Below are 20,933 nucleotides of genomic sequence, written 5' to 3'. Positions count from 1 at the left end.
GAAAGCTAGTGTCAGGCACCCCTAGAAGGGATGCTGCTGCGTATGACTTGGTGCTCACTCATACCAGCATTCCAGACTGTCACTCCATCCTCAGATGCAGTATCCGGAACCCAACACTCTCACCACCGCCACATCTCTCACCCTGGCCCATCTACCACCATCTCACTCCTTAAATGCTGGCAGTATTCTCAGCACTGCTGCCACAGTGATATTCACAAAATGTAGGTCATATCATGACACTCTTGCATGGATGCCCCATTTCACCAGAGGAGAAGCCAAAGTCTTCATAAAGGCCCACAGGCCCAACACGAACTGCAGCTCCTCCTCCCGCCTCTGAGCTCTCCTGCTTCGCCCCCTCCCTCACTCCATTCCAGCCACTGGGGTCTCTTTGCTGTTTCCCCCAACTCATTAAATATGCTCCCAGAGCCTCTGCACTTGCTATTTCCTTCTGCCTAGAATGCTCTTCACCAAGAGATATGCTCATGGCTCCCTCTCACCTCCAAGTCTTTGTCCAATGGGATCTATTACACCCAATTTAAAATGACAAAACCCACACCTCCTCAATTCTTTATTCTTCTCCCTGTACCCTGCTCTGTTTCTTCAAATAACCATTTTTACCTTCTAATTTACTACTTTATTTTGCTTATTTATTCTCCTCTCTGGAATGTAACCAAGGCAGGTATTTTGTTAGTTTTCTGCTGTATCCACAGCACCTAAAATGGCCCGGCACATAGTAGGTGATCACTACATAGTCATGGGACAACTGAAAGAAGGCACAGCTTGGACACCTGCCCTGGCTCTCAGTCTCCAGGACCAAGAAAGGAAACCCCACGGGTGACTCTGCATCCTCCTCGGAGGGCAGGGGAGCTGGCATCTGAGCTGGCAGTCCTTGCTTGGCTCAACTGAGTTCAGTTCAACAGACATTTATGGAGTCCTGGGCAGGTGCTGTGCCTGCCTGGGATGGATGAGTCTCCGCCCACCTCGGGCTGGATGGGGGCGAAGGCTGTCTGGGACAAGGGGGCCTGCTAAGGGGCACAGGCCAAGCCAGGCCCACAGGATTCTCCAGGAAACCTGAGATGGCAGGACAAGCTCAGGCAGGCCTCCAGCTCCCACCCGTCTCATACCTCAGGCCAACAATTCCTGCCTGGCCCGTGACCTTCCCCAGGGTCACTGCCCTTTGTAGGCCCTATTCTTGAGGGTCTGCGGGCTTCCAGTCTGCCTCTCTCCCTCTGGGGTCTCCCTCCCTTATGCCACCAATCCTGCCTGACCCCTACCACCACCCCTGACCGTCCTCACCTCCCTCCCCCAACCCTTCCACCTCGAGTCTAGGTCCTAGCCCCCGCCCCACTTCAGGTCCCGCTCCCGGGCCTCCCTGCCCCTCGCCGGCCTCCGCCAAACCTCGCCCTTCCCCACGCCTCCCGCTGCCCCCGGCCCGGCCCGCCTGGCCCCGGCCCCGGCCCGCGCTGCGGCTCCGGCCCTGGCCGGCAGGGGCCGCTCCTCGCGGCGCCCGGGGCCCCGCCGCGCCCGCCGCCGCCGCCCGCTCCCCGCCCCTTCCCCAGCCGGCGCTCCCGTTACGCCGCGGAGCCGGGAGCCGGAGCCCGAGCCCGCGGCGGCAGCGGGAGGCGGCGACGGGGGCGCCCGGGCGGCAGCGGCGGCGGCGGCGGGGCCTGCGGGGCCTGCGGGGCCTGCAGGCGGGCGGGCCGGGCCCGGCCAGGCCGCGATGGCGACCAAGAAAGCGGGCTCGCGGCTGGAGACGGAGATCGAGCGCTGCCGGTCCGAGTGCCAGTGGGAACGGATCCCCGAGTTGGTCAAGCAGCTGTCGGCCAAGCTCATCGCCAACGGTACGCGCCGGGCGCGCCGGCCTGGGCTGCGGGGGGCGCCGGGGCCTCCGCTGATGGCCGGGTCCGCGAGGCGCCGCGGGGCGCGGGCAGGGGCGCGGCCGGGGCGCGAGGGCACTGCGCCCGGGGATGTGCGCGGCGGGGCCAGGGCCTCGGGAACTCCGGGTCCCCGAGGTCGCGCGGCGGGGGCGTCCCGCGGCCGAGGGCTTGTGTCCGGCGTCCCAGAGTTACGTCGTGCAGGGCGGGCTTCTGCAGAGTCAGGGAGTCGGGGGTCTCAAGGAGTCGGCCGCTGCACCGGGGTCCCAAGGGGTCAGGGGCTGGCCTATGGGATCTAAGAAGTTAGAGGTGATGGGGGAGGGAGCTCCGTCAGGACATGGGTGTGGATGTCTGGGGATCCAGGGTGTGTATGGTGTGCATGGAGTTAGGATGTGTTTATGGAGGGTCCTGCGAAGAGACCCCTGGGAAATATGCTTTGTAAACATGGCATTCAAAGGGCTCTAGGTGGAAGCCCAGACTTGGGGTGTGTGTGTGTGTGGGGTAGTAGTGGAAGGCAGGTTGCGATGTGTCCTGGGGTTCAGAGGGTAGGATGTCAAAACTGAGGATCTAGAGAGGTCGGGTTTGGGAATATGAGGGAAACAGAGTCAGGGGAGTCAGGAGGGAGAATGTCGTGGAGAGAGGTGGGAATGTGGCTGAGGAATGTTGGAAAATGAGGTTGGGTGTGTGAGGGGCTTGGTGTCTAGAGGAAGAGAGGCTCTGAGCAAGTCACTGAGTAGGACTCTGGTTCCTGGAGTTACTCTATGACCCCGTTGACTCAATAGGTTCTTATACCCAGTTGAATCAAAATTGCATCCCAAATCCCATTTCAGAGGGCAGCTCCACGTGGCCTTATTTGTTTTGGCAGCAAGTATCCTTAATATTTGCTTGTCTTTTAGTGCCCGCCAAGACCGCAGGCACCAATGGACAGGCGAGAGGGCAGAGGTTTTGCCCTAATTCATCTCTGGCTTCCTGAGGCTGGGTGAGCACATGTTGGCTGAACAAATGTGTAAATGATAGAATGACATTTTTCTAAGAAAAGACATCTGCACTATTTTCAACCTTCTCACCTCAAACTACCCAGAAATGGAGAGGGATATCACGTGCCCTCTTCAAGAACGGTTTATATTTGTGCCTATTATGGCATTAGTGCCTCAAAATAAGAACTTGGTTTTTGCACTCTCAACTATGGTAGCGTGCTTCGGGCAGGTATTTCCCGGGCAAGTGCAGGTTCTATGATTGTGCCGGGGCGTGGAGGAACCACAGACCTGCCTGGGCCCAGTGTGGTGGAAAATGTTGACTCTTGTCAGTTATGTCAGCATTTGAGGAAAAGGAGTTCAGCCCCCTGGGCCCCAGTGGCAGCCTGACCTCACCCTCCCTGTGAGGGGCACCACCTTGTCCTCTTGCTTCTCTTTCCTGTACCTGCAATGTTTTCTCGTTTCTTCTCAGGTTTCGACCAGGGCCCGCTTCGTGACTTCTCAGCTGTGCAAGCATATAATATCTTCAGGGCAGGTTGATTTTAGGGTTAAATGGGTTCATTTGTGCATCCCCTGGCTTTTCCTTTCAGAACCCACTTGTTTCCTGCTTTATTGACTCATTCAACCAATATTTGCCTGCCCACATGTGCCAGGCATCAATGGTGGTGGCCAGCACTAACCAAGCTCCTACCCTCATGCACTTACCTCCTTTGAGAAGACGGATGATATGGGGAGACAGAAAATATGGATGTCAGTAAACAAGGTAGCTTCAGATAGAGGTGATTTAAAGAAAACAGACATGGTGGTGTGATGGAGAGTGATAGGGAGGGGAAGAGGGGCGACTCGAACTGTGATGTGTCCTGGAATGAGAGATAGATGGGCTTTTGGTGTCTTGGGCCCATCTTACTCACCTTCATGGCTCCTCCCAGGCTTGGCTCCCTTCCCAAGACCTGGTCCCTGTGACCTAAGCCAGTCATTAATTGGGTTTCTGGTGGAGCGGGTTGTATGGGCCACTGTGGTCCATGGGTCTGTGTGCAAGTTTGGTTTTTGGAAAACTCATGAGATAGATTTCTGCTCCAGACCTCACATGGTAAGGAGCAGCCTTAGGCAAAGGCTGCTTGGTTGCAAAAGGTCACCCAAACTAGAAAAGGTCAAAGAGATTGCTCAGGAAGATTAAAAATAATAATAATAAAGCAAAGAAAAAGAATAAAATAAAACAGAATTATTGTGGCTCTCCTTTAGGGTTCAGAGAAGTGTTTGAAGGAAGGTCTCTCCCTTCCTTTGGATTATGGGGTTCCCTTGGCTGGTACTTCCTCTTGGCTTTGCGTCACCAGCTCCCCCTTAGACCCACTTGAGTGCACTAAACCTGAAGTTTTGGGCAGATTTAGCAAGATCTTTACGCTAAAGCATTTACTGTTTAGAATAAGGACAGTGAGTTAATGTCATGTTTGTCATACCAAGGCAGTTACCTTGAAGGCAGTCAGAGGCAGAAACGAGCATGGTCTTTGGAACCAGCCAGACCAGTGCCTGAATCCTAGACCTGCCACTTCCTAACTTTGTGACCTTGGCCAAGTTACTTAACACTCTGAGCCTCAGTTTTTTCATCTTAGAATAGGGACTAAAAGACTTACCTTGTAAGGGTTGTTATGAGGTTCAAAGGAGCTAGAAGACTCCCAGGGCTGACAGCTGACCTGATCTTAATTAGGTAGGCCCTTCATTCACTCACTTAGTCATTCACTCCACAGATATGGAGTCCTTGCCATGTGTGAGTCACTGTTTTAGGCACTGGGGAAATACCAGTGAACAAAACAGACAAAAATGGCAATCATCCCTGCCCTTATGATGGCCACATTCTAATAGGGAAGGGGCAGGGAGACAGATAAGTAAAATCATTAAGTAAAATGTACAGGACGGTGGAAGGTGGTAAGTGGTAGGAATAAAGAGGGAAAAGGAGAAAGGTGCTTTGGGAGCAGGGTAGGGGGTTGCTGGGGAAGGCCTCACTGGGAGCAGCGTCTGAAATAAGAGCTCAGGTGGTGGAGGAATGCATTCCAGGGAGGGGACTTCAAGGGCAGAGAAGGGCAGAGGGATGGCGGGGCCAGATGGCATGGGGCCTCCTAGTCATGGTTAAGGGTTTGACTTTTGTTTAAGTGACGTGGGAGCCATGAGGGGGGTCTGAGCAGAGGTATCACTCATCCACGATGCTCCTACCTGCAGCAGCCTTCTGCTCAGCACAGCAGCTTACGTGAGGGGAGCACAGCAGCCCCTCCCCAGAAAGGGCTGTAAATAGCGGACACTGTCCGGCGCGCTGTTCCAGCCCAACTCCTTTGAGATAAATTACTCTAGACAGTTTTGCCAAGAGGCGGATAAGGAAGAAAAGGGCAAATGCCAAGCTGAAAACAGAACCCAGAAATCCCTTTTCTGCATCCTACCCCACTGAAGTCACCATTTTAATCACTCCATCTCAAGAAACCAAAATGTGTGGCAGCTGATTGCCAGACCCTGATGAGTTCCAGCAAGAGAGGGATCTCAGAAGCTAAGGTGATGGGAGAAGATTCCACTCAAGTCCGGGCTCTTGCTGCATGAAGTGTGGTCGGGGGACCCGCAGCGTGGGCAATATTTGGGAGCATGTGCGGGGTGCAGACTCTTGGGCCCCACCCCAGATGTGCAGGGTCACAGCTTGCACCTTAAGCAGGTGTCCAGGGGATTGGTGGGCACTGGGAGGTCTGGGGATCCTGCCCTGGACCTGAGGTGGCAGCCTGAGGGGGTTGGGGTGAACATGGAGAACCACCCATTGGCTTCTTGTGGGCTCACAGGTCAGCCCTGGCCCCTGGGAGGGCAGCCCTCGCTGCCTTCTGTCCCCAGAAAGTCACCATCCAGCCTCCCGATGGCGAGGTTCACTGCTGTGTGAGACGGTGTAGTGATCTGGCCCTGGGCTTCAGTTCGGACTCTACTTGAGGCTGGCGGGGTGGCCCCCATCCAGTTACTCAACCTGGCAGGGCCTGTGTTTCCTCATCCGTAAGATAAGGTTAATAATTCTGACTCCATTAGGCGGTGAGGATGAAATGAATTGATATATGTTACACTTGGTACATGTGAAATACTGGTGTTCATGCTCCCCTGCTGACTCAGTGTGACCCTGGGCAAGGCAGGCCAGGTCCTGGATATCACCTGGTTGGGAAAAAAGCGTGGGAGATTGAGAGATGACACATCTGAGCTGTGTCTGGTCAAGACGCCTGCGTATTTCAAGAACAGAACAGGCCTTTTGGAGCCCATGCCCACCCCACCAGACAGCCGCTCCCATCCAAGGCTGTGTCTGCCTCTCCTTCCCTGGGCTGCTCATCTCTGTGGCCCAGTCCCCGAGCTCACTTAGAACCATTAGGCCCCTATTGATGGTGCCTCCTTGAAGAGACCATCGCCCTTCTGGTAAGATGTGATTTTGAGACATTTTAATTACCTCTTGGTGATGAATAGGTAGAGGAATGGTGCCTGAAACAAAGACTATTTGGGAGGGCAAAGTTTGGTTATAAAATATACTTAGACCATTGAGTGGGAGTGAGGCTCTTGCATTGCCAATAACAGATAGTACCCTTGTTTGAAGGAAGGGGCATTGGTGGCACTGTGGCTTCCCTTCTGGGGCAGGGCTCCTGGACCACCCGCAGGTCTTGCTCAGGCCCCTGAAGCTTCCCCAGGGAGGGGGAAATGTAATGGTGGCCCTGGGCCCCACTGCTGGCCCTAGAGGTTTCCTGGGGCACAGGGCTGTGGTGTAGCTATCAGTCATCTGCGGGGTGAGCAGGTGGCCCTGGAGTGGCTTCTTTGGACATTTCTGGGGTACAGCAGACTCCCAGCAGTCAGACCAGTCCCAGCGGTCAGACCGTCCCCAGACACAGGGGAAGGAGACTTCGGTGACGCTCCCTCCTGATCTTCCCAGGCCAGCGTTCTACTTTCAAACGCTCTGTCCTGCCGTCTGAAAGATGTGCCTCTGTGGTAGACCACACATCCTGATTTTTGGATCCAGAAGATTCACTTATTCGACAATAACACATTGGTTCTCTGGGCTGGGCATGTGGGCTCGTGGTCACTGTGGTCAGGGCAGAAGGACGGTGACTTTGGCCTCCAGGGTGCAGGAATTTCAGGCTCTGAGTGGAGAGGGAGGAGGATTCCTGACGTCCATCTGCTTGGTCAGCCAGCCTTTCCAGCCTGGCTTCCCATCCCCGCGGCGCGCCCTCCTCCCCTTGACTGGTTTGGCGGGGACCCTCTCCATCATCTTGCTTATCATCTTTCCATCCATGCTCCTGCTGTTTGGCTCCAGAACCCTCTCTGCAGGTCAGAAGCCTACCCGTCTGTCAAGGACTAGTTCAGGTTCCTCCCAGCTGTCCTCACAGAAAAGGCTGTTTGCCTCCGAGAGACAACCACGGAGTGTTAGAGTCACGTGCGTTCTGAGAGATCACACTGTATAGCTGTTTTCACACTGTCCTGCCGAGAGACCCCCAGGGAACATGCTTCTGGGGCCTGGAGGTTGGGGTGTGCAGGCCTCAGGCACTGGAGCAGTCACACTTTCCCTGAAGGTCTCCTTTGAAGGATGGGCTAATGTGCTTAACAAAACACATTTGAAACCCACTGATCTAGTCCAGCCATCCCATCTTACAGATAAGAAAACGGGCCCAGAGAGAGGTGACTTCCCTTAAAGCCACCAGCTGGCGATGGCGGAGGCCAGCAGGGTGGGTCAGAGGTCTGGGCCCGGCTTCAGTTGCTTCAGCTCAAAGTGGGTTTCTGCTCTTTCCTAACTAACTCCATCTTGTGAAACCCTGTGTGTAAAGTGGGGACACACATCCAAAGTCATTTTCTTGAAACTCTTGTGTTTCAGGATGCAGAGCTTTTCAGAATTCGCTACATATGACTGGACATTTATGTGACACTCCCAGTGGGGTCAGGAGTAGTACTTCATGATAAAACACATCATTATTTCTGCCTCAGAACATATCAACAGTCATTTCAAAAGGGATACACAGACTACAAACAACCTCGTGTTGTTTCGGTTTTGCGAGCCGGTAAGTAAACAACAACAGAAACCAGCTTGCGGTTTGTAGAGACGTCTGGACGGTGGAAATTACAGACAAGGGATCATGAGCCTGTAATGACGGTGCTCAGTTGGCAGGGTGGTTGGAAGGACCAAATGAGAACAAAACAAAGCAAGTAAACAGAAGAGCTCCTGAAAGTGCTTAGCATGGTGCCTGCACGGTGAGCCCTCAGGAGCTGTCAGCTGCCGGCTGGTGGTGGCTGCAATGTCGCCTCCCACCTCCCAGTTCAGGACCCCTTCCCCTCCCTCACGTAGTCTGTCTGGGCGAGTGCCTCGGCTCACACTTGGGTGGTCCTTCCAGGGGACAGAGGGCCTGGCCTGCTTTAAGGCGCCGTCAGCCTCGTAGCCTGTACTTGGTGTGCTGTGTTGAGTTGGCCCACAGATTTTGCAGAGGAGGCTTCTGATCAATTGGAGCAGATATTTCAGAAAGTAAGACTGAGGGCCTTCCAAAATGGACTCCAGGGCCGAGGTACAGGTGATGGCCCCGTCCCTGCGAAGTGGCGTCCTGCAGGGACTGGTGTTTACCTCTGGTGTCACGTGAGTCAGGGTGGTCAGAGGTTCCCTGGTTGACAGCCAGGCATTCTTCACCTCCACTCATTTTCCTCCTTCCTAATTGAGCCCTGATTTTGTTCAACAGTCAGCATCTCCAGGCACCGTATGTTTTACTGTAGGTGGGCCTTCGGCCCAGGGGGTCCACTCCCTTGCCCGTCATTGGTTGAGTCATGAGCATGTGACTTAGTTCCAGCCCATGAGACATCAGAGGCATTTGCTGTGGGAGGGGGGCTTCTGGGAAAGATTTTTTCATGCTTAAGAGTGACATACAGGCTTAAGAGGAGAAGAAGAATGTTCTCTCTTCTTACCCTGGAAATTGCTGTTCATGCTTTTGAGGCCTGGAGCTGCAGCCATCTTGTGGCCAGGAGGCCCTTGACCCAGGAGGGAGGCTGACCCAGGGAGGGTGGGAACACAGAGAGACAAGGAGAGCATGGCCTGATCACACCGCGGGGCTGTTGATGGCTCCACGCCTGGAGCAGTCTTCCCCTGGACTTTCTGTTTTGGGAGATAATAAACGCCTTCTTGTTGAGTTGGGTGTTCAGTCGTTATTTGCTGCTGAAGGTGTTCTAATGGGTGCACCGCCTCACTTACCCAGAGCACCCTGCTGCCCGCCAGCCTTGCACGGGGCACCGCTCCAGAAGGGCCTTTGCTCCTGATTCACATTGCCCTCTCATGGGTGGATCCCTGCCCCTCTGGATGACCTCATGCTTGGCAGGTGGTGGAGGGTTCCAGACCTTTGACTTGTGTGAAAGCCAGTGTTTCCTATCTGAGAAGCCAGGAAGAAGGAAGAGGTCTTCTGAGTCCTCTTGAAACCATCCCCGTCAGCCAAGATGAGAATGAGCAGTGTTTGGCAGGCGGGTGAGCTCATGTGCCACAGAAACCAAAGGTCGGCCGCAGCCCCTGCCGCCCTCCAGGTTTGTCTGAGCTTGTTCATCAAGAGCAGTGCATGGTGCAGGTGCCAGAACCAGGCAGAACAGACGGTTTTGGGTCCTTTCCCAGGCCTGCCAGACCTGGAGTCTGAATTCCCAGGCATTTGCCCTCTGAGTGACCTTGTTGTGCACATCACTTGATCCACTGAACCTTAGTTTTCCTGACTTCATGAGTGTTAAATCAGTGCCAGTAAGGAGGAAGAATGAAAAAGCACTTCTCAAGCTTCTGCCAAAGGTTGTTTTGAGGAGTAAATAAGATAATGCAGTTTCCAACACCAGTGTTTATCGGAAGCAGCCTCAGCCTGACTGAATCAGGAGTATTGTGTGTGGAAGGAGGATAGAAAGTTCCAGATACTCGGTCCTTTACGGGGGGACGGGGTTGTGTGTGTGGAGGAAGCGGGCAGGATAACAATAGCAATGATAGCAAAGATGTTCGGGGCGGGTGGGGGTGGGGTGGGGGTGGGGTTCCTGCCGTGCTGAGCTGTGGTTGAGGCCTGAAGCTGACAACAGCCCGTATTTGCTGGGTCGCACTTCAGCCCAGGTCTGATGGACTCCTCAGGACTGCTCCTCCAGCCAGCGGGCCCGGGGTGGGATGTGGGGTTGCTGTGATGGGTTGTGGGGACACGAAGATGAGTGAGACCCCTGGGCTAGCCACCCCAGGGCGCAAGACTGTTTTGTTCTTTGGTTTGCTGCTCTATCTCAAGCACCAAGCACAAGGCTGGCACACAGCAGATACTCAACTAAACATTAAGTGAACAACTTGGCCTCTGCTCTGCAGAGTTAACTTGGCTTCATTTACTCATCAGACACCTACTGAGCACCTCCTGGGTGCCTGCCTTTGTGCTGAGGGCCCAGAACAGAGTGATCTCCAGGTCCGGTCATGGAGAGGTGGCCGACAAGTGGTGCAGCCAGGGTGGTGGAGGGACAAGGGCTATGGAGGCCCCGGGGAGGGAGGGTCCACTCCCACGTGGTCTCACATCTGAGCTTCTTGGTGTCATCCTAGTGTGACTGGGCTGGGGCCTGCCTGGGGTCGGTGAGTCCAGGCTGGTGGATTACCGTTTGGACTGACCGACTGCCGGTGGCCTCCCCTTCTGTTTCTTGGGCAACTGCAGGGTGGACGTTTGCTGGGAGGCCCATGCCCTCACTGCCCCCTTGTCCTTCTCTTCCCACATTCGGGCTGGCTCAGCCTCTTTGCTGTGAGGCCTGGCTCCCTTGAGGAACTGCCCTCTCTGCCCTTGTGGGTTCTCAGCCTAATGAGCAGCAGTTTTCTCTCAAGTTAGCCAGCCTTGAGGGGTGTCCGGTCAGCGAGGTGATACCACTGGGTGGGGTGCCAAGACCACGGTGCCGCACCCCCTTCCTTGGCCCCCCCATGCAGCAGGCCAAGGGAGTCAGCCCTCCACTGAGTCCTGGTACTGGAGGTCCGGGAAAGTGGGTCTCCCAGGCCCTTTGCAGCTGCCCCACAGCCTGGCAGCCCCCTCCCTGCCCTGCTCCAGCACACACTTCAGTTGTGTCCAGTCACCCTTCTGCCTGGAACCTCATTTGGAGAAATTCCTCAGGATCCTCAGACCTCACTTGCTTCTGACACCCTTCTGAGTGTCCCCAGTGGTCTTTCCACACTACTGAATGGGGCTTAGGGGTGCCTGCCTCCCTGCAGACCCTTCTCCTTGAAGGCAAGGACTGGGCCGGGGCTTTGAGTCTTCAGGAGGAACTCATGGACTCTGTGTGGGTGTACGTTTAACTTGTCTGTGTGGGGCTGGCTTCCTGAGAGCCATTTCCAAGCCTTCTGGGCTGGCCTGATAACATCCCCCCTGCCCATCAGAGTCACTTCCTGCCCTGCTGAGCTCTGGGGACAGGCCAAGTCAACTCCAAGCTCATGACTTTCAAGTTACCTTGTCTTTTCTCAGACGAGGTTTCTCTAGGGGAAGCGTGCATGTGTGCGTGTGTGTGCACGTGTGTGCATGTGCATACATGTGTGTGCATGTGAGACCAGTGTACTTGTCGGTTCTGCCAGTGCAGTGGGAGCATAGTCTTCTCTTCCACGTTTTACTCTCCCGTCCTGTCCTTCAGCTTCTGCATTGTGTATGGACGGCAGGTGGGAGGGGGCTTTGGCGTGAAGCCTGGACTCTGACTACCAACACTTTCCCCGAATGTTGTTTCTGCCAACTTCTTCTGAGCTCTTTAGTCTTTGCCTTATGCCCTCTTTGCGTGTCAGTCCAGAGTTCCAGGTAGCCAGGCCCCCTGAACTGGGTCACAGCCTAAACAAAAATAGTGGAAGGGGGACAGTGGGGGCCCGAGGTAGAAATGGGGAGGCCTGGGTCTCAGTCAGCAGGAACACCCCGACTGTGCGCCAGGCGCCCGGCAGGCAAGGGAGCTGAGTCCCAGAGACTAAGGTACTTGGCTGGGCCCTGTCTATGGAGGGGAGACATGATTGGCTCATTCCAGAAATGTGTCTGGAACCCCTGCTATGTGCCCAGCGCTGGAGGTCGAGCCTGAATGTAAGGGAGATCAGGGTGGAGGTCAGAGCTAAGGTGATCAGTTACAAGGAGCTGGGTCCTCACTTTGGGAGAGCGGGGGCCACTGCAGGGTTTTGAAGGGAGGGGTGACGTGATCAGACTTTGATTTGAAAACAGGTATAGGACAGCTAATTCATTTTTCTAGTTGAGGTGTGAGCCCTTCTCTTCCCCGTCCTGCTGCATGACAGTGTCCCTGCCCCGGTTCAGCCCAGCCCCGCCTACCGAGGCATGCTGCTGAGGGACGCCGTCACCTCGCCAACTGCATGCCCTTGGTGACCAGGGACCTCAGAGGCACTGCTGCTCCTCCAGTAGATTTGTCCCCACTGTCCAGAACATCCATCGCATGTTCTCTTCTCTTCTTAGACCCTGTACCTCCTCTCAATGCCATGCTCTCACTCCTTGCTCATGACCTTGCCTCATTCTTTTTCTAGGAAATAGAAACAATCGGGGGACCCGCGCGTTTCCTCCCACCGAGTTGACCTGGTTTCCTGCTTCCCTGCTTGGAGACTTCAGTTCCTCAAAGGCCTGCAGCCCCCTCACCTTTGCTCTGGATCCCTTCCGTTCTCGCCTTCCCAGATTAGCCCCCGCAGTCATCTCCCCACGCCCCTGGATCAGTTGTCTGCCTGTCTGTCTGTCTCTCCTGGATCCTGCTCTGTAGGAGGCCCAGGGAGAGCGGGAGATGGGCTCTCAGTAGTAACCGCAGACTTGAAACACCTTCCCGTGTTGGTCGTGGGAACCTCTCTGTGGGTGACCAGACCAGCCGCTCTCTATTTGGAGCACACTGTAACACAGGCCACCTTTTTTTTATTTTAAATTAACCAGTTAATGTTTTGTGTAGGTAACAAATGTATACGGTTATAAAAATCTAATAATGCAAAGGAGTATGTAGCGAAAGCAGCTGCCTTCCTACATCATCTCCAGGTTCTCTTGCTCCCTTCTGCAGAAACAACCACTCTTTGGACTTCCCTAGGGGTCCTTTCAGAAGCACTCTGTATACCTGTAAGAAAGTATATCTTTGGGTTTTGTTTTTCACACACAGTGGTGACATACTCTGCTCCCTATTTTTATCCCTCTGTCTTTGAGATTGTTTCCTTTGACTGTGTAACAAACCATCCCAACATTAAGTGCCTTGAAACAATCACTGTTTTATTATTTTTCATGTTTCTGGGCTGGCCGGAGCATGCTCCTGCATCAGCTGCCTGCGGTAGGTCAGGGACGCCGCTGCCCTTGGTTGGGCTCTCTTGTGTGCCTGGGTCTCACAGAGACCCCTCAGCCCTGTTGCACGTGGCCTTTCAGCCTCCTACTTCCAGGCTGGCCAAGCTCGTTCTCATGGTGGTCGCGGAGAAGCAAGAGGGAAGCAGAACTGAGCAGGCCCCTTTCCAAGTTTCTGTGTGCGTCAGATTTACTACTGTCATATTAATGGAAGCACGTCATGAGGCCAAGCCCAGGGTGAGGGAGAAAGGCCCCAAAGCATGTGGATTCAGGGAAGCAAGAGGACCTGGCCGTTGGTGCAGTTGGGCTACCCCAGAGTTGTATTTAGATCTGTCCCCTATGTTTAATGGACACACTCTGTCCCCTTGCCTGGGGTACACCATCATCGGTTCAGCAGGTCCCCTGCATTGTTTCTATTCTTTGCCGTTACCAGTAGGGCTGCGTGCAGTAAACATCCCTATATGTGCACCTTTGTTCTCAAGAGTGCGCGTGTCTGCGGGCAGAGGGGAACTGGAATTTCTGGGTCACGTGGCACGGGTGTGTACCTTGTTTTGTAGGTGTTGCTACGTTGCACTCTGTAGACACTCGTATTGGGCTATACTCCTCCCAGCGCTATCCGATAGCCTCTGTCTTTCTGTGAACCCTCCTTGGGAGGCCGGAGAAACACAAGGACTGCAACCGTTAAGGGACCTGTGATTTACAAGAAGCCAAACAGACGCAGGGCTGAAATTTACTGAGGTTGTGCGGAGACTGGGAAATGGAGAACCTGGCTGTCTCTGCTGGTAACAAAGGGGACACTGAAGAACCAGTTCCTACTTCAATAGGGGTTTGTTTTTTCCTCTTGGATCAGAGCCACGGCAGGAATGGGTTGAATAGACCTAATGCTTCTCTATTGACATATAAACCGAGTGGTTGAGATTTTTGTATTGGTATCAAGTACTCCCTGGAACAGAGTAGAAATCTTAAGTTTTTTCTTCCCCATCTGATCAAATTTCAGTTCCAGCTGTTCATCCCACAAGGGAGAAGGCTGTGAGGAAGGGACAGTCAGTTAAGAGGCAAAGAGTATACAGGGAGGCCAAGGCCCCCTGGGCACAGAGCCACGCTGGCTGCAAGGCTTATGGGATTGATTGTCTGTGGAGATGGACCGGGGACCAGAGTCCCCTGCGGGGGGCTAATTTCCCTCGCTTTTCCCATGAGGGTCCTCAGGAGTGCTCTCTGGCTCTAGGCTTTCTCTCTATTTAGGTCACTGAGGAGCTGGTTTCTGCCACTTCACTTAACCCCCCCCCCACCAATGCCTGTGGGAAAGGTGAGACCAGCCCCAGGCACCCCTGAGCGCCCCCTCACTTCAGTCACCGGAGAATCCCAGCTGGTGGTGCAGGACAGGGACTTAGAAATTGCCTGTCCTGCCCTTGCAGTGGAGGGGTTAAGCGGCTTGGCCAGGGTTGGGAAGGAAGCTGATCCCCTTCTCTCAAAATGTCGTTCACATGGTTTGTACCTGGCCTGCTGGGGAGACAGGGCAGGGAGTGGCCTGGGTTCTAATCCCAGCTCCAGGACAGACGGACTCTGTGGCCTTCGGCGTGTTGCTCCACGTGTGGTACCTGGTTCCCTGTCTGTGAGGTGGAGATAATAATTGTCTCAGTGTCCTGTTTGGAGGACTCACGGGATGATGTGAACTGCCTGGCACACTGCGTGGCATTTGGTAAGAGCCGTATGGCTTGGCTAGTGATGGATGGTGCACAGCATCCATATCCTTCCGCTAGACTGCAGGCCTCTCGAGCACAGCGACTGTGTCTCAGAGAGCTCTCTGGCCCCACCACATCCAACATAACCACTCTGGGAAATAGTCCTGAAGGAATGAAAATAACAGCAACAGTAACTAACATGTATTCAGCACCTGCCTGACACCATATGCATTACATGTGTCGTCTCTAGTCCTCACAGTAGCCGGGTGGGGAAACCAAGACTCAGAGGGGTTAAGGAACTTGCCCAGTACCACACAGCCAGCAAGCTGAGAGGCAGGGGTTCAAGCCCAGGGCTGCCTGAGGCCAAAGCTCTTTCCTCGCATTGTGCCACCGGGCTTCCCCATTCTGGAAAGTCCACGCCTGGCCCCGCTTTGCAGTCCTGCTGCCCTCCCTCAGCTGTGGCATCCGTGTGCTCTGCCCTGTGCCTGTGAGTGGGAGTAGGCAAGTGGAGGAAGAGATACTCAGATTGAAGTCTTTTATGGGGCAAGACTCTGATGTCCGCTTTCCCTGTTCCTGTGTTGTGGCTGGAAAACCCTCCAGGCAATCGTAGGGTGCACCTCGTTTGCCACCCTGGTCTCAGAGATCGCTTTCCTCTGTTGCCTGATTTCAGATGGGAGGGTAAAGTTGGTCCATCTTGGCTGGAAGTGAAAGTCTATTTTTAACATTTTGATCCTCTTTATATTTAATTCTTTTAATCCAGCTGGAATTAATTTTCTTGTATGCCCCAAGGTGCCTTTTTTCCTTGTGCCTCACTGTCCTAGCATGTAGTGGGACACCACGGTTGGACAAAAACAGCTGGGTAGGTGACATCTGTTTCTTTTGTTGATAGTGGATTCTGATTGGGAAGCTGTGAGGTCCTAGACCAGTGCAGCCAGTGCCCATGGAGCCCCCTCCATCATTAGGACTGTATCATTTGTCTGGCATGAGCTGGTTGATATTTTCATGATTTCTGCCCTCCTCGTTGGGAGAGTGTGTAGCAGGGAAGTCATCTGTTTTGAAGGGAAGCCAAGAAAACATAATTCGTTTGGGAGATTGATTGGAGGCTGGAAATTTTAAAATTGCAAAAATGATTTCGTAGCTACCATGCTAAATTTCAAATTAGACTGTAAGCTCTTTGCTCAGAGTGTGCAGCTCCTTCAGAACTGAGGTGTTGATCCTTGTCTACCTGGCAGGATACTCCCTCGACTACCCCTCTCCCTCTCCCTCTTCGTCTCAGGGTTCAGCTCTAACAAACTACTTGAAGTGCCCCAAACAATTGTTGTGCTGTGTCGTGCCTTTGCGTATTCTGTTCCTTCTGCCCAGAATGCCCTTCCCTATATTTTCCTCCTGGCAAACATATACCTGTGACACTCTTGGTGAAGGCTTTGTATCCACCTCCTCCAGCCAGCGAGGGCTGCAGGCATCTTTGTTAGGTCCCACACCATGCTGAACAGTCCTGAAGGACTCCAGCCTCCATGAGAAAAGGGGCGGTGTCTCCTGATTCTGAGGAGAGCCTCTTCCTCTCAACTCAGCCTTTGCCAGGGCCCTCCCAGCTGCTCTATAGCGCTGGGCTCTCCTCACTTCTTGCATCAAGACTCTGGTGCATGGCCCCAGTGTCAGGAGACCGGTTAACACAAAGGACGTGAGTCCCACAGAACATCACAGGAGTGGTTTTTACACTCTTCTTTAACCATGCAGTCCTTCGTTTACATGAACATTTTTGCAAGCCTAGGAAGTAAAAACCCATGAAAGAGGAGAAGTGGAGAGTCTAGTGTCTCCACCAAAGCCCTCAGTTGGGTCTGCAGAGGGCTGTTTAGAAAGCGGTGAACTTGGGGATGGGTGTTGGTAAGTTTTCCCAGTGGTTCTCAGCTTAAAGCCTGTTTCATGTTTGGGAGGTCTGCTTAGGAAACCAGTGTGGCCGCCATAACAAAGGTCAGAATAACAATGGCTTAAGCAGAACGAGGCTGAAGTTAATGTTTCTCATGTGATAACTGATCATAAGCAGCGTCCAGGGCTTGGTGGCGGCTCCTGAGTGTTGGAGACCAAGGCTCCTCCTGTCCCGCTGCTTGTCCTTTCTGCTCTCTGGCCTGGGGATTCTGCTCAGATGCAGGGTCAGAGGGTCAGCAGCAGAGAGGTGAGCTGGAGGGGCAGGGTATGATGTGGGGTAATTTGGGATAGTGCAGAATAACGTGCAACAATGGGGAGAGAGGAACCCTCAGCTCAGGTGTACAGGAGGCCTTTCTTAGAATTTCCCCCCAAAATGCTGAGGTTAAATCCTAGGGCCAGAGTCACAGAGTGACAAGCTGAGATTTAAATCTAGGACTCTGAATCCCATTTTACTTTATGTTTTTTTTTTGAAACTTAAAGTATACAGAAAAGAAATTCCATGTATGCAGATAGTCTTACTACTCATAAATAACCACTATTAATACCATGATATATATATACACACATACATACATACATGATATATATATATAAACTGGAAGTATACGTATATATATGTATACTTCCAGTTTTAAGGAAGAGTTCCAATTTTTAAAGAATTTTTTCTAAAAGTAATATAAAATTATTCTGCTCAATATAAATAATTCAAACTACAAAGATGAGAATTTAAAAATGATCCCAAATGCTGTCATTCAGAAATTCCTGTCATTTACTCCAGTGATACATTTTAGACATCTTCCTAGGGACACAGACAGATATGTAAGAGACATGGACATACTTTTATAAACAGCCGTTATCCTCCTGTCCAATATAGTAACCACTAGCCTTGTGTAGCTATTGACCCCTTGAAATGTGGCAGGTTCGAAATGAGATGGGCTGCAAGTGTAAGGTACACTGGATTTAGAAAAACTTACTATGAAAAAGAATGCAAGATATCTCAGTAAGATAAGTATAATTCTTAAGTATAATTGAAAGTACTAATTACTTGCTAAACTGATAATATTTTGGATATATTGAGTTAAGTAAAATATATTATTAAAATGAACAATTAACTTCACCTGTTTCTTTTTTTCTCTTTTAATATAGTTACTAAAACTTTTAAAGTAACATGTGGCTTGCATATATTTCTATGCAGCAATGCTGTATTTAGAAAATAAAGTATTAATAAGTATTCATGGAAAGAAGGAACTGAATCTGAAGGAATTGTTGAGCTCCAAATACATGCTTCACCATGTGACATCATTTCCTAAAGAGTCCAATAAAGTTTAAAAAAGATTGGAGTCATGTTATTTTTTTTTGTTTTCTTTACAAATGAATTTTTTTAAACTGAAGTATAATCAATTACAACGTGTCACTCTCTGGTGTACAGTAGAATGTCCCAGTCATGCACATACATACATGTGTTTGTTTTCATGTTTTTTTCATTAAAGGTTATTACAAGATATTGAACATAGCTCCCTGTGCTATACAAAAGACACTTATTTAAAAAAATCTATTTTTGTATATAGTAGCTAACATTTTAAAATCTCAAACTCCCAAATTTATCCCTTCCCACCCCCTTTCTGCAGTAACCATAAGATTATTTACTAAGTCTGCTAGTCTGTTTCTGTTTTGTAGATGAGTTCATAGTGTCCCTTTTTTTTTTTTTTAGATTACACATATGAGTGATATATGGTATTTTTCTTTCTCTTTCTGGCTTACTTCACTTAGAATGATGATCTCTAGGTCCATCCACATTGCTGCAAATGGCATTATTTTATTCTTTTTTATGGCAGAAGAGTATTCCATTACATAAATATACCACAACTTCTTTATCCAGTCACTGTTTCCTTTAAACATATAGTACAGGGTTTTGAAAGATGAGGATGTGGCCCCTGAAGCTGCCCCCAGTTTTTGACGTATTACTGTTTTTGCATCACTTTGGTTTGTAACACCCATGTTCTGTTCTGTACTTCTCGAAGGCCTTTCGTATTTTACATGTAGTTGCTCTGATTCTCACCATCAGACCTCTGCCTACACGTGGTCATCCCTGAGTCCTGGACTTCAGGACTATTAGCTACATTTCTTTCTTAAGAAGGGCTCATGCTTCTGGGAGGAAGCTGCCCGTGGCTTTCATGCCTGACCAGAGTTTGTGCTGGGCCCGTTCACCTGGGCTTCCCTTTGTGTCCCTGGGCTCTTGTGCAGACATGGCCTCATGGTCTCCATGCGGCCGTGGGGCCGGCCTGACATCCTCCGCATCTTGTAGGCGATTGCTTTCTCTTTGTGGACCACTAGAGAATTCTTGTGTCCAGCAACTGAACTCAGCCCTGTTTTGGTGTTGCTTGGCGCCTCCCAGGAACTTCGGTCTCATCTCTAAAGGATTATTTTTGGCTTCCCAGTGCATGGGTAGAGGGGCTGCTGAGAACTAGATTCGGTAGCTTTGGGTCGCTGACCAGAGGACTTGGAAAGGCTCTCGTTACCGCTCTCGGCCTTCAGGTGACCTGCTTTTCAAAATCTCAGTGGGTCCTCTGTGATTTTTGTTTTTAAAGTTAATTTTAGATTGCACAAATAATGGGCAAGCCTATGCTCCTTTCTAGGGCCAGGCTGTTACAGATAAAGCCAAAGTCCGTTTTTCTGCTCAGCCCCATTGAGGTCCTCCCTGCACCCCAGTGCCATGAGTTTGAGTTATATCCTTCCAGACCTTTAAACACTGCTTTTATATTTTAATACAATTATGTTCTATCCCATCACAGAAAAAAAATGGACCATGTTCAGGCTGGGGTATGAATCAGTCTGGGTTTATTCAGAACCACCTGGATGTATGGATTCCAAAGAGCTACTTGCTCTTGGAGTTTCTTTTTTTTTTAATTGAACTGTAGTTGATTTACAGTGTTTCAGGTGTAAAGCAAAATTATTCAGTTATACATATCTACATGTATATCTATATTCTTTTTCAAATTCTTTTCCAGTACAGGTTATTACAATATACTGAGTATTGTTCCCTGTGCTATGCAGCAGGTCTTTGTGGAGTGAGGTTTTTATTCTAATTAACAAGCCAACACAGACGTTAACAAAGTTATAAGTAATGTACCCTTAGGAGTAAAACCTTCATACAAACATTCCTAGATATCTCGTGTGTATAGCTTTGATTTTTAGGTAGAAACGGACTGCATGCAATCAGTTCATTTTGACATAAATTTGTTTTGAGAATCTGACTACAGAAGACATTCCACCAGCTCACGTCCATGTACAAGCACAAAAGAGCTAGAAGATTTCACTGCATCACTCTTGGAAAATACAGAGTATTGGGTTTTGTAAAGATCATACTCAATAAATCATAAGACAACTTGGTGTTTTCTGCTGAACTTGAGATCTCTCCAAGTTAATGTGTGTCCATCTTTCTAGCTCAGAGGAATGACTGAATACTTGAGCTTTTGCATACACACTCTGGAACAGTCTTTACTAATGAGCAGAGTTCACTGTCAGATGGTGCCTACTTGCCATCCTAAGGTCCTTGGTGGGGGGGCGGTTCCCAGCACATAGACGATTCCTCGCCCCCATTTAGCTTCTCATTGTGTTCTTTTCAGATGACATGGCTGAACTCCTGCTCGGGGAGTCAAAGCTGGAGCAGTACCTGAAGGAACACCCTCTGCGGCAGGGGGCCAGTCCCCGAGGCCCCAGGCCCCAGCTGACCGAGGTTCGCAAGCATCTGACCGCCGCCCTGGACCGAGGGAACCTCAAGGTACCGTGGGCCTCTGGGATGAGGGGGACACTGGGGAGATGCTGGCTCCACATCCTCCAGGCAACATATGGATGAAAGGATGCCTGGGACGAACTGGGCGATGGTCAGAACACACCCGCACGCTTCTGGGGCTCGTCTTCCTAGAAGCAGGCTGGCTCCCTGTGTGGTCACTGTGTCAGCCCTTGGCTGGCTGACCTCTTTGCGGGCCTTCCAGACCAATAGGGCCTCTCTGATGAGTCTCCAATGGCACATTATCCTGAAACATGGCACTAATCTTCCCCAGGTGCTTAGAATAGAGCTGTTATATGTGGCCCAGAACTCAACCTGACACTTAGTCCCACTGAAAAGAAAGAAGTGAATCAGTAGTGTCACTGCACGATATCCTGCCTAAAATGTGCAGCTCGTGAACGTCC

The 20,933-nt window shown here is 51.4% G+C and overlaps 1 protein-coding gene across 2 annotated transcripts in view; it reads left to right on the top strand.

Moving 5' to 3' along the window:
* Window positions 1-1,522: 1,522 nt before the first annotated feature.
* TTC7B (tetratricopeptide repeat domain 7B) overlaps window positions 1,523-20,933 on the top strand; it is a 222,342-nt gene continuing 202,931 nt past the window's right edge. For both annotated transcript variants that reach the window (XM_072963592.1, XM_072963591.1), the window contains exons 1-2: window positions 1,523-1,841; window positions 20,366-20,520. In XM_072963592.1, the coding sequence (XP_072819693.1) occupies window positions 1,721-1,841; window positions 20,366-20,520 (276 nt within the window). In that variant the 5' untranslated portion in view covers window positions 1,523-1,720. The remainder of the gene's footprint in view (window positions 1,842-20,365; window positions 20,521-20,933) is intronic.

This window comes from Vicugna pacos, chromosome 6 (assembly GCF_048564905.1).
Source record: "Vicugna pacos chromosome 6, VicPac4, whole genome shotgun sequence".
Lineage (NCBI taxonomy): Eukaryota > Metazoa > Chordata > Mammalia > Artiodactyla > Camelidae > Vicugna > Vicugna pacos.
Note: the sequence above shows the minus strand (reverse complement) of the source record. Positions and strands in the feature narration are given on the sequence as shown.